Source organism: Mastigoproctus giganteus, chromosome 4, assembly GCF_048544385.1.
Source record: "Mastigoproctus giganteus isolate SK-2022 chromosome 4, ASM4854438v1, whole genome shotgun sequence".
Taxonomy (NCBI): Eukaryota; Metazoa; Arthropoda; class Arachnida; order Uropygi; family Thelyphonidae; genus Mastigoproctus; species Mastigoproctus giganteus.
In genome coordinates this window covers 44,168,787-44,186,133 of record NC_143578.1, presented here as the reverse complement: position 1 = coordinate 44,186,133, position 17,347 = coordinate 44,168,787, and the positions used below count along the sequence as shown (strand labels likewise).

Here is a 17,347-nt window from a genome sequence, read left to right as displayed (position 1 = left end):
AACTCGATCTTATTGCATTTGCAATAATACCAATAACTGGAATTCCATGTTTTTACGTTATTATGGTGAAATATGTTTCCCTTTCACTGAAATCTGCTTTTCATTCCTATATCTAAACTTCGTAAACCTTTTACTCTGTATCTCACTTGTGCATATCGTGTTAGTTCCAAGATGTGCATGCCATGTGCTTTGTTATTGATTGACATTTATCTTTTTTACTGTGTATTAAATTTTGCTACCCAAAAAAATGCCAGTGAACGGAAAGAGTGAATCTGAGTGTATAAGATAAGTTACAAATTACAGAAACATACAACAAATTAAACTTAAGCAATATGTCTCAAAGGGAAGCAGCAGTAAAATTAGAAGTGCCTCAGTCATCTTTATCAAAATTATTAAAATCATGCCACACATTAAACACTAATGTGATTAGTGAAACCAGAAAAAGGAAGCATGAAGGGAAATGGCAAACAGGCAAGCTCATTTAATGCACCAATCAATCATAGCAGTCTTCTTCAAAAAACTAATGATTTTGCTGAAAAACTAGATGAAGAGTTTAAGGCGATGGATGGATGGATGACATGAAAGGAAAATTGTTTACAAAAAACTTCACGGAGAAAAACAGGATTCCAATGGTTCTGCAGCTGACAATTGAAAACCTCTTGACAAACTGTGTTAAGCACATATAATCCTAAGACATTTTTCATACAGATGAAGCAGAATTGTACTGCAGGACTACCCCAGACCATTGCATAATTTTAAAAATTCCTCTGCGTCTGTAGGAAAGGAGATCAAAGATAGGATTACAGTTCCTTTAACATGCAAAATAATAGAAACAACTGAGATGAAACCGTTAGTTATAGGCAAGAGTAAATTGCCTAGATGTTTTAAAGGAGTAAAAGAGCTGTCTGTTGAATAAGCCAATAACGCCAACGCCTGGATGATAGCTTCTTTATTTGCAGGTTATCTTTGTAAATGGAATTTGCAACTGGATAAGAAAAACAAAAAATTGCCTTTGTTTCAAACAACTGCCCAGTTCATCCAAAGTTGACTTTCAAAAACATTGAATTAGTTTTTCTACCTTGGAATACCACATCACTGATTCAACCTCACAACCATGGAATAATAAAAACCTTTAAGAACTTTTATAGATGGGATATTAGGCAAAGAATCATCCAGTCTATAGATGATGATTTGGGACCATCATCTGATATCGCAAAGCAGATATGTTCTAGATGCACTTCATATGACAATGAGTGAGTGCCTGGAATGAAGTTTCCGAAACCTGCATTAGCAACTATTTCAAAAATCGTGGATTAATTATTCATGATGGTCAACTAAGTCCCAATACCGATCACGTTGAAAGCCTGAAGACATAGGTGAACAGGAGTTTAATGATTGGGTGGACACAGACAGTGATCTACAAATTACTACATCTTTAACAGATGAATAAATTGCCTAGTCTGTTACTGATAATTTCACTAAGGAGGAAGAGGAAAATGAACCTGAATGAATTGCAGTTACAAAACGGCAAACTCGCGAAGCTACAGCCATCCTGGGAAGAAACTTGTGCAAGTGATCACTAATATAGACCAGAGTTTCTCAACCTTTTATTAATTAGTGCCCCCTAAAGGGCTTTTTTAGCCCTTTAGGGGGCTAAATCCTAATTACTCCTCATGAAACTTTAAACAAGAAAATACTTTATACTTGCTCTTTATTCAATGGGATCCCTGAGCCTGATGCTTCTTGGCTAGAAGTTCAATGTTCGGTATGATGTCAAGTAAATTTAATTCTAATGTCTCCTCTTAAACATAGATGAATTCTGTTTCTTTCCTTTGTTAATATTTTACTTACTGAACTAAAACCACTTTCAACCATATAAGACATTGGAAAACAAGAAAGTACTTTGGCCATTTCAGACCACATTATTGGATAAAGAAGTTTAGTTGTTTTTGTTCCCCACAACTCAGCCATTCCACCTTTTTCGAATTTATCTTTGCCTTCTTCGTTACATTTTAATTCAATGAGTTCTTGAATTTCTTAACTAGCAGACCGGTATCGCATCCAACTGGATCTAACATACATGGCTTCACTTCAAAAGAAAATAAATCTGAAAATCTATTTTTCATTTCACCTTTTAAAGAACACAAATGATCTGAATAATTCTTAAGATCATTCTCAGTGAGAGATTCATTGATTTCAGCTAACTCTTGCATACCATGAAATTGTTTTCTCATTAAATTGCTTCCAACTATTTCAAGTTTTTTAGTGAAGGCTTTTAATATGCATTTGCAGTCATCACTGTAATTAATTTCCTTGAAATGAAGTGATGCTTCATTAAGTTTTTGAAAAATCCAAGACATATAGTATATGTTGTTTTTGTGTTTTCTGATCTCCTTTGCTAAATCTGTGGGCGCCTCCATAGCCAGGTGGGAAGGAGCAGCAGTGCGTAGCACACGCTTCTTGATTAGACCGGGGTTCGAGCCCATCACCACCAAATACGGAGGATACGGAAAGACCACTGCATATCCCGGAGCAATATGGCCTTAGCTGCTAATGCTCCTAAAAACCAAATAACATTAACATAGCTAAATCTGTCTCCTTCACTTTCTAAAAAACTAATTATTGTATCAAAAAGGTTTACAAATCTTGTCAGACAGCTTCCTTCATTATTATTATTAGCCATATGGTGCAAGGAAACCTGAGGCTTTTGCTGCACCAGCCAAAAAAAATTTTAGTTACCCTGTGTGTGTGTGTGTGTGTTTTTTTTGTTAGTTGTTGGCGCATCAGCTTCTGTGGCCATAATGCACCTCCCAAAGTTTTTGCATTTACTCTGATCCAAGCTCAAGGCGGGATTCAAACCCACGACCTTTGGGTTGCCAGGCAGGCACTTTACCCACCCGGCTAGCCCGGTCGGGGTGTGTGTGTGTGTGTGTGAGAGAGAGAGTCAGAAGTAGAAGGGAATCACCAAGAAAGAGAATAATGATGATATACGGCTCAGGACCCTGGGTGTACTAAGTCCATATGCCCATACTCACCAGACTGTATGTAAATGAAGCCGCCCATACTGTTCTTCATTAACAACACAATTTTCTGAAAAGGCCATCATATTTGCTATGAAACTTTATTTTATTGATGGTTTTAATAACAATACTGAGAGATTGATAAAGAACTGGACTAATATTTTTTGCAACCAGATGATGTCGGTGCACAATGCAGTGTATTGCAAGAACTTCGGGACATACCTCCATTAGGTGAGCTATAAAACCTTTTGTCTTCCAACCATGGAGGTAGCACCATCAATGGCACAGGATACCAAATTTTCCAATGGTATTTGTTTTTCATCAAACCATGTTTTTATAGCAGCAAAAATGGATGTTCCAGTACAGTCAGTTTCTATAGATTTTACAAACATCTCTTCTTGCAATTTACAATCATCGTCAAAATAACAAACGTATACCATTAAAAGGGCCTTATTTTCAGTAACTGTGGATTCATCAATCTGAACAGAAAATTTTCTCGTTTTTAGTTTGTCAATTAGCTGCTCTTCAATGTTAACTGACATCTCATTAGTCTTTGAATTGAATTGTTGCTCAATGGCAATGCTTTTAAAATACTGGAAGGATTTTGATGCATCACTGTTGAAATTACAGTCTCTAATGTGGGTCGTATAACAGCCTCTGCAATTATATAAGACAATCATTTCATCGTCATTTGTTTGTGTTTCTTCTTAAATAAGGAAGTAACAGTGTTATGTTGCTCAAAATTCTGTTTTAAACTTTTTAAATATTCAATATGTTTACCAACTTTTATCAGGATGCTTTCTTTTTAAGTGATCTAAAAGTCTTGATGGTTTCATAGCCTCATTTGAAAAAGAACTATTACACATAGACTGTCTTGAATTGAATGGGCTTTCAATAAAACCATAAACTAGATATTCATCCAGATACTGTCGACGCTTTTTCTTTTCAGAACTTGACATGGTTAATGATGGGTTGAATAACTACAAAGAATTAAATAATAAAATATATAAGCTATTTTTATTTAAATTTCATACCCAATGTCACTCACAAAAGCACCGTGGACCAAAAATAAATACATTCCACAAGAAAACAACAAATCAATACTAATTGTTGCCTAAAAAGCAGAAACAACAGACTGAAACATTTCCTCTTTCCATCCATGCTTCATATATTGACTAAGGAAACAAAAGAATAAATAAAAAAAATCACACCCACCAGCCACAGCCAAGGTTGCAGCTGCTGGAAAGGCAAATGCCAAGGAATGTGGAGACATTACCTCTGAAAGCATTTAGGTATGAAAAGCAAAGATGGTTGAATTAATCATGCCCACTATCTTCCTTTTATCAAAGTTTCTCATTCATTCCTAATATAATATACCTATATGTTAAAAATCAGTTGTCTCAGGGGAAGAGAAAACTCAATGAGAGAAATCAAATATTAAGGAATAAGATGTCGCTGGGTAGGGATGAACTTTGGAGGGCCACAAACCATTGCAATGCCAATGATTCCCCCCCACCAAAACCAAGATTCTCAATGGGGGCGATATTGCTCCCGTTGAGAATCCCTGATATAGACAGTTATACAATATTTTTAAAGCAATTTAAATTAAGTGACTATTTTAAATTATAATCATATTGAAAAGTGTTATGTTTAATTAATATTAGCATTAGTAGAGGCATATGATGCAAGAATGCAAGCTTATGCAGCATGCCAAAAAAAAATAAAAACAAACAAACAAAAAAAAAAAACACTCCCATTTCACCCCTCCGTTCATTCCAAATACCTGTCCAGCTCACCCTTAAATTTATTTAGGCTATCACAGCAAAAGATGGAAGTCTGTTCCACCAACCAACTACCTGTTGGCTAAAGGCAAACTTCCACACATCTATCCTACATCTGTCTTTCCTCAATTTGAATTTATGCCCTCTCAGGTGATTATTCTCAGCAAGAGAAAGAATCCCATCAGCATTGAGCATGCTCAAACCATTCAAGGCGTTATACATCTCAATCAGATCACCTCGCAGGTGCCTAGTCTCCAGACACTGTAATTTGCAAAACTTAAGCCTTTCTTTGTAAGAGCAACCCTTGGTTCCATTCACTAATCTCGTTGCCCTTCTCTGTACTTGTTCCAACAGCTCTACATCCTTCTTAAAATGAGGCCTCCAGACCTGTATACAGTACTCAAGGTGTGGCCTGACCATTGCCTTATACAAGGGGATAATCACCTCCTTATCCCTGCTAGAAAAATTCCTGTATATCATTAACAAGACACCATGAGCTACTCTTGCAGACCATCTGCACTGCTCAGAAAACTTCATATCTGCCTGCATAATTACCCCCAAGTCCTTTTCATTCTCTACCACTGTCAGTGTAGTACAACAGAGTTGATACGTTACTCTGGGGTTACCGCTTCTCATATGGAGTACTTTACATTTGTCAATGTTAAACTTCATTTGCCACCTCTCAGCCCATCTGCTCAACTTTTCTAGATCCTGTTGCAGCAGTGTACTGTCATTAGTGTCCTTAACAAACCTGCCAACCTTCATATCGTCTGCAAACTTGGACATTAAGCTTGATATACCATCATCAATATCATTTATAAATACAGAAAACAACAATGGACCCAACACTGAACCCTGAGGGACTCCACTAATAACATTAGTCCACGATGAGCAGTGTCCATTGATTACCACTCTGTCGTTTCCCACTCAACCATCCCTTTATCCATAGCAGCAATTTGCCTCCAATGCCACACTGCTCCAATTTGTTCAGCAGTCTTCCATGTGCAACAGTATCAAAAGCCTTTCTAAGATCCAAATATATGATATCAAAGTAGTTATTCCCTGCACCCAGTTCCTTTGTGACTACATCATAGTATCCAATCAAATTGGTCAGGCAAGGCTTTCCGTTAACAAAACCATGATGTGTCCGAGCTATAACTGAAGTCTTGTCTAGATGATCCTGCAGTGCTTCTTTAACCAGTGCCTCCATTAATTTTCCTGGAACAGAAGTTAAACTAACAGGTCTATAATTACTTGTCGCCCTTTGATCCACCTTTATGAATTGGGGTCGCATTCGCACATCTCCAGTCCATGGGCACCTCCCCTGAATCCAAAGAAGCTCTTATAATTATGGCTTAAGGTATATGTATATTAATTAAGCTATATACGTAAGTAAAAATTTATTTTTATTTTGCTAACCTGCGGATAATATTCTTTCGATTTTCATGTATCAGTTAATTGGAAATAAACTTCTAATAAAGTAATAAAGTGTAAATTTGTGCTTTATATTTTTATTTTGACAGCCTGTGGATAATAGTCATTGATTTTTGCTTATTAGAATTGCCATTTATTAGAATCAAAATGCAGTTTGCAAGCACAATCACTACAACCAGCACTTAATGTAAATTCCAGTCCAAGTATTCCAACTTCCTTTGACCCTATAATTTGTAAATTTCTTCCAAAAAATCTAGTACTCATTTTGTTGTTGGATTCTTTCTGGTACACATTTCTGTTTCTAGAAGTGAAAAACACACAATATTTTGACAATTAATACATATAACAATTTATATAGATGCATCATTTCCAGGCTGGCAAAGTCAGTCAATAAATATAAATGGAGAAACTGTAGTATTCACAGCCCCCCCCCACCAAACAGCTGACAAATACAAAATGACAAAAAAAAAAAAAAAAAAAATCACTAATTCACTCATAATGTTTTCATTTGTTTGTTTTATACTTAGTTTTAGTTTACCAATCCTGAAAATGACAAAAAAACCTCATCAATACTTTCAATTATTGTTCAATTCTATTATCTTACCAGCAACATCTCTGACACCCTAAAAAAATTGGTTTTCTGACTACAGTCATTGAAAAGGTGAAGGATTTATGAGACTATGAAAAAAGTTCTGCAGTGTGAAATCAAAAATTTGGGAATTCATAAACAAATATTGAATGAAGTAGTCCATAATTCAACTGTTGAATTATGGACTACTTGAATCTGAAACAATCTGAAGTAATAGCCACTGCTATTACATAGTTCTGAAGAGATTTAACTACTAAAATTTACAAACTTTGATTGACAGAAAATGTGGGCATTAGAAAAAAAAATCATAGATATTGAAAAATTAGAACATCTAGTAAGTGTGGTTGAGAAAAAATAACCAACATTAGCAACTTTTTCATTCTGTGCATTAGGTGACATATGTAAGATAAAAGAAGCTTAAGATTACAGAGTACATTCTAAATTAACTTTAATTACCACACAATAAATAAACAGATGTTTTTGAATATCTTTATACACTTCATTCATCGGTGAAATTGAAACACCAAATTAATGTAATTTAGTACATAAAACACTCAAAGTGCAGAACAAAGAACACAATCAGAGTGAAACAAGAAAAGTATGTGAAATTTGATTATTTTTTAAAATTATATACACTTCTACAGCATGCTCATTAGTTTCTTATATTCTAGAAGCATTAGTATTAAAATAGCATAAAGATGAAAGGAAACAAACTTCTGCATCTAATCCCCCCCTACACAAAAACTCAAAATTTTTTCCAGGAGCAAAAATCGCATATACGTACAATTCTTCCTTGAATTGTGCTGAATTCTGTCTCATCCACCTTTGCAGGCAACTTATTCCAATGTTCAACACAATGCTGCCCAAAGATATAAACTTCATAAGATCTAGCCTACTGTTACTTTCTAAAACTTTATACTTGTGCCCTTTGGTTCTCGTCTCACTCACCAGTGAGAATATTCCTCCTTCATTCATTTTACTTATACACTTGCTTCAAGTCCAGACCTAAGGTATCCAAGTTGCTAAGCTCTGCAGACCACATTTTTTAAATGGCTCCTCAAAGGATAATGCATAGTGCTCTTCCCCAATCTACATGCTCGCCTTTACACCTTCTGAAGAAGTTCTATATCTTTCTTAAGTTGTGGCCTCCAGACCCAGATATAATATTCCAAGTGTGGTTATACCATTGTCTTATAAAGAGGGATAACAATCTCCTCCTCTCTACTTGCAAATTTCTGATATATCATTGATAGAACACCACATTGTTTGAAGGTAATAAAGCACTCAAAACCTATGTTGGGCTTATTGTGTTTATTTCCAAATTGGAAATAAGTACATAACGGAATCGAATGTTTTGTGGTATTTTCTAACCACTCCTTCAGTGACAGCTCTCTTTGCAATATCACTGTCACAGAAGATCATTTTAGTCACAAGAAATTGTTAAAGCATTTATAAGGTAATGACAAAGTTTTATGTCATATATAACCTGTATTATTAACCAAGGTGATTATTTTGCATAAATCACGAGACTATGCATAAGATTCTCTAGTGCAGTGTTTCCCAAACTTTTTTATTCACGGAACACTTACGAAACACAAGTTTAACGGGAGCAAAAGAACTGTTTGCTAATATTTTATTACATACGACACACTGTTCATCAAGAGCATCTTTATTTCCAACACATGTAAAGCAGAAGTTTAAATAACTGTTGTCATACTTTTGTTTTGGTCTTTTATTAGTTGGTTCCTGTTTTTTCACTTCGGATTTTTGGGGAACAAAAGGCTGCGATTGTTCACCCTCACTTTGAAGTGTGGCTGTTGTTGTTGTTGTTGTTTGTTTGGTTTTTAAGAGCATTAGCAACTAAGGCCATATTGCTCCGGGATATGCGGTGGTCATTCCCTGACCTTTCCGCATCCTCCGTATTTGGTGGTGACAGGCTTGAACCCCGGTCTAATCAAGCAGCGTGCACTACGCACTGCTGCTCCTTCCCACCTGGCTACGAAGGCGCCTTGAAGTGTGGCAATATTGTGTTTGTTTTCATCAACCACAGTTGCACTACTAGAAGTACTCTGCTTCTCGTTTTAAAGTTCCTTTTTTCAACCACACATCCATGGTCACATATTTTAATCATTATTATTATTTCGTATGATGTGCTCAATACACGAAGAAACCAGTTTTTTCTTGCTTCCTTCGTGTATCGTGGCCGGGATATCCAACCAACCGGTTGGTTCGGCACCATCGTGATATCCAGCCCGAGGCGGGAATCGAACCCACAACCTTTGGGTTGCCAGGCAGGCACTTTACCTATCCGGCTAGCCCGGTTGGCATTTTAATAATAATATTTCGAAATACTAATAATTATCAAAAAAAAAAAAAAAAAATTATACAAGGAAGTGAGTTTAGTTATGATATTGGTTCGCTTCCTGCTCTCCTTCAATCTGTGTACTACAGGCTAAATCACATACGAATGGCATACTAGATCACCACATTGCTACTTTTTTGTAGGGGTCATTACCTCTACACATACTTCTCTATGCCAGTGTTTCTCAATCTTTTTACTCTCGTGGCACATTTTCCAAAGAAGAAAAATTTCGCGGCACACCTACGTAGTCATAGAAGAAGAAATTTCTAAATTTCGCGGCACACTTGGAAAATTTTGCGGCACACTAATGTGACGCGGCACACCCTTTGAGAAACACTGCTCTATGCAAAACCCGCCAAAATAAAGTGTTCCACGGTCTATTTGATTATTAGTCTATGCCAGTATATATATTAATTAATTCGGTTATATTAATAACCGAAAAAAAATTATGTTAAATATTATAATGATACAAAAGTGGTGTATGCTACAAATATGCAAAATTTATTTATTTATTATCATTTTTTAAATTATTAATTACGATTTTTCGTGGAACACTTGTTCACATCTCATGGAACACAGTTTGAAAAACACTGCTCTAGTGAACGGGTTAGTGCCATTCTTCAATGTGACTGGCATAATGATATTTGTTTGTTTATTTAAAGCAACAAAAGTTTGTCAGTAACAATAACTATTATTATTTTAATTAAAAAAATAAAATAACTTAATGTTAATGGTAAGTTTCAGTTACTTAATAGACTATTGAAGTTTATTAATTATTTACAAGACCATTACTATATTAAATAACATATTGTACACTGTTAACAGCCCATATTTATACTACTATGGCAGATATAAATACAATTTAATGCTTTTGAAATGTGTCATCTGCTCTTTAGTAGAAAGAAAGAAAAAATCAATTAACTAGCCAATCCGAGTTTTGTGTGCACCACCAATAAGAAAGAACACGTCACCAACCCTGCCTACACTTTGTAGCAGATCAAGAAGGCACAGCTGATTGCTAACAGTAAAACTATGCCAAAGCATTTTCTGTATAAAGTATTTACCTTCCCTTATATAATATTATCAAATAAACATTTACAAGAAAGAAGATCATAATCAGGTTATATCCCACCAAAGCGGAATATGAAGAACCATCTATGCCAGTGGTTCTAAATGTGGGGTAAGCATACCCCTTGGGGGTACACAGTAAAACTTTTGGGGGTATGACGTGAGAGCTCAAAATTCACTAGATCTAGTAACAAAGTGGCTAAGTTGGCAACACTGCTACTGATTAATTTCTGAGAACTGAGTGACGAGGCGTGGCACTGTAGTTCATGTCTGCACACGTTTGTCAATCCTCCTTCCCCTTCCCTACCTGAGAGCCGAACCTACCCGAACAGCTGATCTTCCAGTCAAAACATCTATTCTAAATGAGTGAATGTGTCTTCTTACTGCTCTATGTATTTGTTGTGATTTATTTCACTTGCTGTGCTTAAAGTTATTTTTAGTCTTCAGTTTACTGTGAAGTGAAATGAACGTGTTTCTAAAGGGCCTTAAACATGGATAAATAGATAATTAAGAAGAAAAGTAACTTGGAGAAAAGAAGAAAAGTTAAACAATCAAGTGATAAAAAAATTAAAAAAATGTAAATATCATGATTCATATTTACAATTTGGCTTTACATGGACAGGAAATTTAGTAGAACCAAATCCACAGCGCATTGTTTGCTCTGTAGTCCTGTCACAAAATTCTATGAAACTGTCTCTTTTACAGTGACACTTTGAAACAAAACATGAACATTTAAAAAATAAGCCCTTAAGCTATTTTGAACATCTTTTGGAAGACTTAAGTAGTAGAAAAACCGTAATTAAGCATTTTTCTGGTGTAGAAGAAAATGAAAGTGCACTTAAAGCATCTTGTCAAAAGGAGGCAAACCTTGTCAGAACCATTCCTTTGTCAAACGACACAGTTTCCAGGAGAATTAAAGATATGGCTTGTAATATTAAGGATCAACTCATTCTAGCTATTCAATGTAGCCCATGGTTTGCCATACAAGTGGATGAGTTGACAGACATAGCTGGGCTAGCTCAATTACTTGTTTTTGTGTGTGAAAAATTTCAGGATGCAATATTTGAAGATATTTTATTTTGTAAGCCTCTCAAAACTTCTACTATGGGCGAGAATATTTTTAATATGATTGATTCATTTTTTTGCCAAAAACAACCTTGAATGGAAAAATTGTATTTCTGTATGTACTGATGGAGCAAAAGCAATGAGTGGTTATATCACAGGACTAGCAGGTCATATAAAACAAGTTGCACCAGAATGCAAGTTCATTCGTTGTCTTCATCGCGAAGTGCTGATAGCTAAATTTCTCCCTGATGATTTGAAAAGAGTTCTGGATGAAAGTGTACAAATGGTTAATTTCATCAAAACCCGACCATTGAAGTCTACTTTTTTCAATTATGTGTGAAGAAATGGGTAGCCTGCATAACAGATTGCTGCTTCACACAGAAGTACATTGGTTGTCACAAGGAAATGTTCTTTGCCGTTTTTTTGAACTCCACAATGAAGTACACCTTTTTTTCATGGACCACGAGTTTCGACTTTCTTTGAGACCACAAGACTTAGAATGGCTTCTACAGTTAGCGTATTTAGCTGATATTTTTGAAAAAGTGAATATTTGTAACTTATCATTGCAAGGAGACAACATTAATGTGTTCTATGTTGAGAAGGAAACAGAGGCCATGGTAAAAAAAAATTTCTCTCTGGAAAAACAGAATTAAAAAGAACAGCCGTGACCAATTTCAGCAATTAGATTCATTTCTTAAAGAAAATTAGCAAACGATTGCAGACTTTGAAGACATCAGACAACAAATAATTGTTCACTTAAGCACTCTTAAAACTCTTATAAGGCAGTATTTTCCACTCCTTGATGAAACGCAAGAATGGATTTGAGACCCCTTCACATCTGATTTGGAAAAATGTAAGCTTCCATTGTCCAATAAAGAAGAGTTGATTGAGATATCTTGTGACAATAGTTTAAAAAGCATTCATTCCAAAAAAGCCATTGATTAGTTTTTGGATTGGAGTGGAGAAGAAATATCCGACTTTGTGAAGAATTGCAGTCAAATATTTGTTACCTTTCACAACAACTTATTTATATGAAACTGGTTTTTCATCTTTAACTGCTTTAAAAAATAAATATAGGAACAGGCTGGATGTTGAAGATGACTTGTGACTACCTTAGCAGATAACCCCAACCATTGATGAACTGTGCAAGAATAAATAAGTGCAACCATCTCACTGATTACCCAGTAAAATGTTTATAATTTTATAAGATTTGTTAAATTGTTTATGTCACTCTTTGTGTTTATCGATATATGTAATTTATGAATACAAAATTTAATGTATATATATATATATATATGTTTTGATTTATTTCCATTGTTATACTATAACTATAGTTTTATCTATCTATACAAGGGGTACGCCAGTTACATACACATTTCAAGGGGGTACATGAAGCATAAAAGGTTGAGAACCACTGATCTATGGTTCTCAACCATAGGATGAAAATGTGGCTTCACTATTCGGATCATCAAAGAAACAGACAATTCAGTGCAAGGAGGACAATTTTTTCACTGTCTAATGTTATATGACACTGTTATTAAAGGATATCTAGTCTTTGCTGTTTATGTAATATTAAAACTGTGCTTAAGTTACGTTAACACATTCTCTGCTATTTGATGCCTATGCATGCGAAGGGATTTTTAATCTGTGTGGACGAAAAACCACCCGACTTTAAGAACACGTTTCTTCCAATTTGCCAAGAGAAAAACTAGATATTTTTGTCAACCTTCATCAACAGCTAACTAATTCAGCCATAGTGAGAAGAAAGCCAAAATTCTCTGCCCTCCCCACCCTAGACTGACTCAATCCCATGATTTTTGAATTAAGTTCATTAAGGTATTAGGTCAAGCTGGCAGTGAATGTGTTAAGTAGAAACATCAACTGCTTTTAATGTCATGTGAAGGACATACATGGGACATTCCAAATCACTAAATCAGAATTACATAGCAATCAACACAACCCTGTTAGTCTAACCTAGGGTATTAGGGTAACCACTAGCTTCACAAGACACAGAAGATGCTTTTTTCAAAAACTTGATAAACTCAAAAGTTGAGTTCAAAATGTCTACATTGTTAGAGCAGTCTTGTCAAAGTGGTGTGTACAAGGCCTACTTCATTTATTCATTAATCTAATAGAAATCATTCAGTAAGCATCAAATCTCACAATTTGGGCTCAAATTTTATATGGAGTTAAAGTGTCAATACCATGTAATTCTGATTTGGTGATCATCTGCTTTGTTTTATTTATTTTTTTAAACTACTTAAATTAGTACTGGTCATACTGTGAACCCTTTCACACAAAACACAGTGAAAAGATTAACCAAGCTCGATGGACAGTGATTCTAATTGCTAAACAGTATGCAATGTGGCCATTTAAAGGTGCTCTATGTTGTTTCAGCTGACCTAGTAATTTTTCTGTATAATCTAATTACTTACAAAAAAACAATACTTTTTTTAAAACAAAAAAAAAAATAAGGAAGAAAAAATTTCATAAAAGCACCACCAAAGCACGATGCATGTAATTTGATGTGATTTTAATTCTTAATAAAATTTCAAGTAGTCTATACACGAATATCATAACTCTCATAATGCACAAGGCTGTTTCGTTGGATTGATGATGTAACTAAGAAGACAGACGAACTATTGCTACCATGGCATTTCTTCGTGAAAAATCATATCACTGATGTTTAATGATACCATGTGTGATGCATATTTCATAAATAAGATGGAATTTTAATGTGAATGACAGTTATCATAATAAAATTATGATTCATCCAAAGGAATGTTTTCTTATTTAAAGCATTAGATGCTTGTTTAGGCTGAATGATATCAGTAATGATAATGGAGCAACCTTTATCAACAAAAGCTTTCATTGATAAAGATTGCTTTTTATCATTATAGATGGTATGTGAAAGAGTGTTGTAAAAATAGAATATATACAACTCAAAGACAAATTTTTATCCAAAAAATCCCAAATATCATGGAAGCAATCTTTAGTGGACTAGTCACACATTCCTATTTGTTCAAATACTTCTTATTTCTTTTTCATCAAACTTTCTTATAGCTTTATATTATGTGCTATGCTTATTTGTAAAAGCAGTTTACTTTTGTTATACTGTAAATATTATGACATATATGTTCTCTTTAGTGTAACTTATGAGAAATATCTATTTTAAAAACTTGACTTGTTTTCTTTGGAAGTTCTCCAGTTTTTTTACTGCATAACTAGGGCAAAAGCACAAAATACCTACACTTGAGAATCCGGTATTTTTGCTGCTTCCAGAGAAGTTCTTTAATGAAAATTATATATTTTTCTCATTCTCAGGTTGTGTCATTACCAGTGTATGATATCTTAACTCCCATTTCTGTTATTTTAATCCTCCTGACCAGATTGGCGAAACAACTACCAATTCAACTGTATGTTTGATAGCAGAATAACATGAGTTTGTTAATTGTTTTAACATGAGTGAGAGAAAACTTGTTTTTAAATTTCACTCCTATTACTTTATAAATTTTACACAAATAATCAGTGCAATTTTACAAAGGTATGCTGTTGCGAAAATTTACCGATTCGGGCTTTACTTTGTTTCTACGAAACAGGCAGTTTGCAGCACATCAATAAACTATAAACTCACTGTACCAAAAACAATTATAAACAATATAATTGAATATAAAAAGGTAAAAGCTTACCGTTCTTACTTGCTTTCGAAGGACATAACATACACAGTTCCATATTTTTGATGCTAATAAAAGAAAGGTGCGAAGACCCATTTGAAGCTGTTTTAACATTTTAAATAATCCAAACGGAGGCTTCATAAAAGTCAGATATCAAATGGAAAATGTACCACCACACATGTATACTTTATATACAGCATATAAACCACGCTCTTTGACTACAGAAATCATACATATAAACAGTACGATTACAGCCGGATTCTTCAACGCTGTCTATGTAATCTAATAGCAGCTTCGCCACCTAGCAGTTACTAGTTGTAAAAAAATAAATAAAAATTTAATATTTTTATTATCAACAAATCCGATAGCGCGATAATCAATAAATCAACAAAGAAAAAGGGATTTTAGTAGAATTTCAAGAAAATAACCACTTGAAAATTTTCATATGGTTCAGGCTAAAAAGCATAAATTTCTATATATATATATATCTATATAATTTTTTTAAAAAAAAAAATATACGATGAATATAAAAGTGAAAAAAGAAATATTCAAAATAGCACAAGAACACGAACCCAGGGAGCAACGAAACCGACGTTCCCACCTTGTATATATATTTTTTCAAGGTAACTAAAAAAAATTATTTTTATACACTTGCATAATGAACCCTGAAACAAATACTAGAAAAGGGAAAGTTATAAAAGAATACACTATTGCACTTAAAATTAATCGGTCATAATTTATTAGCGTTAGGGTTAAAGAAGCTTCTCTAGGAGCCAATGTAATGATAATTACAATAATCCAAATAAACTCATCATGGCAAAAAAAGAAACTGTTATATTTTAACTCAGAAAAATCATACTATAAAATCATCTAATAGATCGTGAATATCTTAAGCTGCTGAAATAATAAAAAATAATAATAATTAATAAAGCTATAAAATTGTTATTAATGGAGTTATGAAGGGGCAAGAATATGACACTGTGTCGCTTCTACAAATGGGACCATTGTGCCCATAGTGGGTGTATTTTCTAACTGTAAACTAAATGTTTTCTGCTCTAGTTTGAACTTTATCGGATGAAAAGCGTCACTTTCCAGAAGCGAATTTCGTAGCACTGTCTCCCGAGACTCACATCTGTATCATCGTATTAAAATCCCATAAATGCTGACAACGTGCAAGAGAAACTCCTAAACAAGATAGGAAGCAGAAATCGAATACATGCCTTTTTGACATGGTGTGTAATAAAGCGACCAAAACAAAGCAACTTGAACCTGCAACCAGTGGCGTAGGAAACGCCTTGTCATTGGACAGGTGCCAAGGGCGCCACCGACAGGCCACATCAGTACAGTGCCAAGCTATTTCGACACCCGAGGCTAGCTGACGAAATGGTACCCCTCGATGATGTTGAATCAAGATGACAGCACAGGGAGGGTGAAAATTAATTTTCACACGGCGATTCAATGCATGCATCCTTACATCTGAGTATATAGTGCATAGTATCATAGATCTATTTGCTGTCCAGATTGTAACTTTGAAGGGATCAATCAGGCGATCGTTTTATGCTCGAATGCACAGTAGTTCGTAATTCACGCATTGTGTACAAACTGAATAAGTTATAGTGTTTTTGTGATTGTTATATAAACAGGTAATCGTGAATATTGTGATTTATAATTTAAATAAAACAATAAAGGCCAAATTAATTTTAGACATGCCACCAAAAAAAAAGTGGACATCAGTACCACGTAGAAAGACTGCATAAAGAGGAAATTAGAAAAAAACATTCTGCTAGTTTAGAAAACTGGCTTACAATAAGCCACTCCAAACCTGAAAGTGACAAAGAAAACGAACATGATTCGAATGAAGATGAAAGAAATGACGATGCCACTGAAATGGAAATCCAAGAAAAAGCTCAAATAGTTGAAGTTATTTAAAAGAATTAGAAAGTGTGGACAATAACCAACGACAGTTGGCAGCAATAATACTAACATGGAACATGTAAGTCTGAATTTAATGATCCGACCACATGGAACTTTAATACCCACAAAAAACAGATCCCTTATGGTGCAACACGGTCCCGAACAAATAGTCTTAAATACGTATCCTGTCACTAATGGCCGATGTTTCAATAATTTGTGGAAATACAAAAATGAAGGTATTGAAAAAAAAAAAAAAAAAGAGAGGAAATGGTTATTTTATTGCAAAAACAAAGATGCAATATATTGTTTTCCGTGCCTCTTATTTGTATATGGCACAAATAATGTTCTATTTTGCAGCTCAGATGGATTTAAGGATTGGAAACATCTAAATCAAAACGTTCTTTTTCACGAAAATTCATTACAACAACACCTAAACTATT

General features: G+C 34.5%; 1 protein-coding gene across 3 annotated transcripts in view; it reads right to left on the bottom strand.

The window, feature by feature from the left end:
• Positions 1-15,107, bottom strand: part of Dd (CTD nuclear envelope phosphatase 1-like protein dullard) — a 124,827-nt gene extending 109,720 nt beyond the window's left edge. For all 3 annotated transcript variants that reach the window (XM_090371521.1, XM_090371522.1, XM_090371520.1), the window contains exon 1: positions 15,009-15,107. In XM_090371521.1, coding sequence (XP_090227647.1) covers positions 15,009-15,107 — 99 coding nt within the window. The remainder of the gene's footprint in view (positions 1-15,008) is intronic.
• Between the last annotated feature and the right edge of the window lie 2,240 nt (positions 15,108-17,347).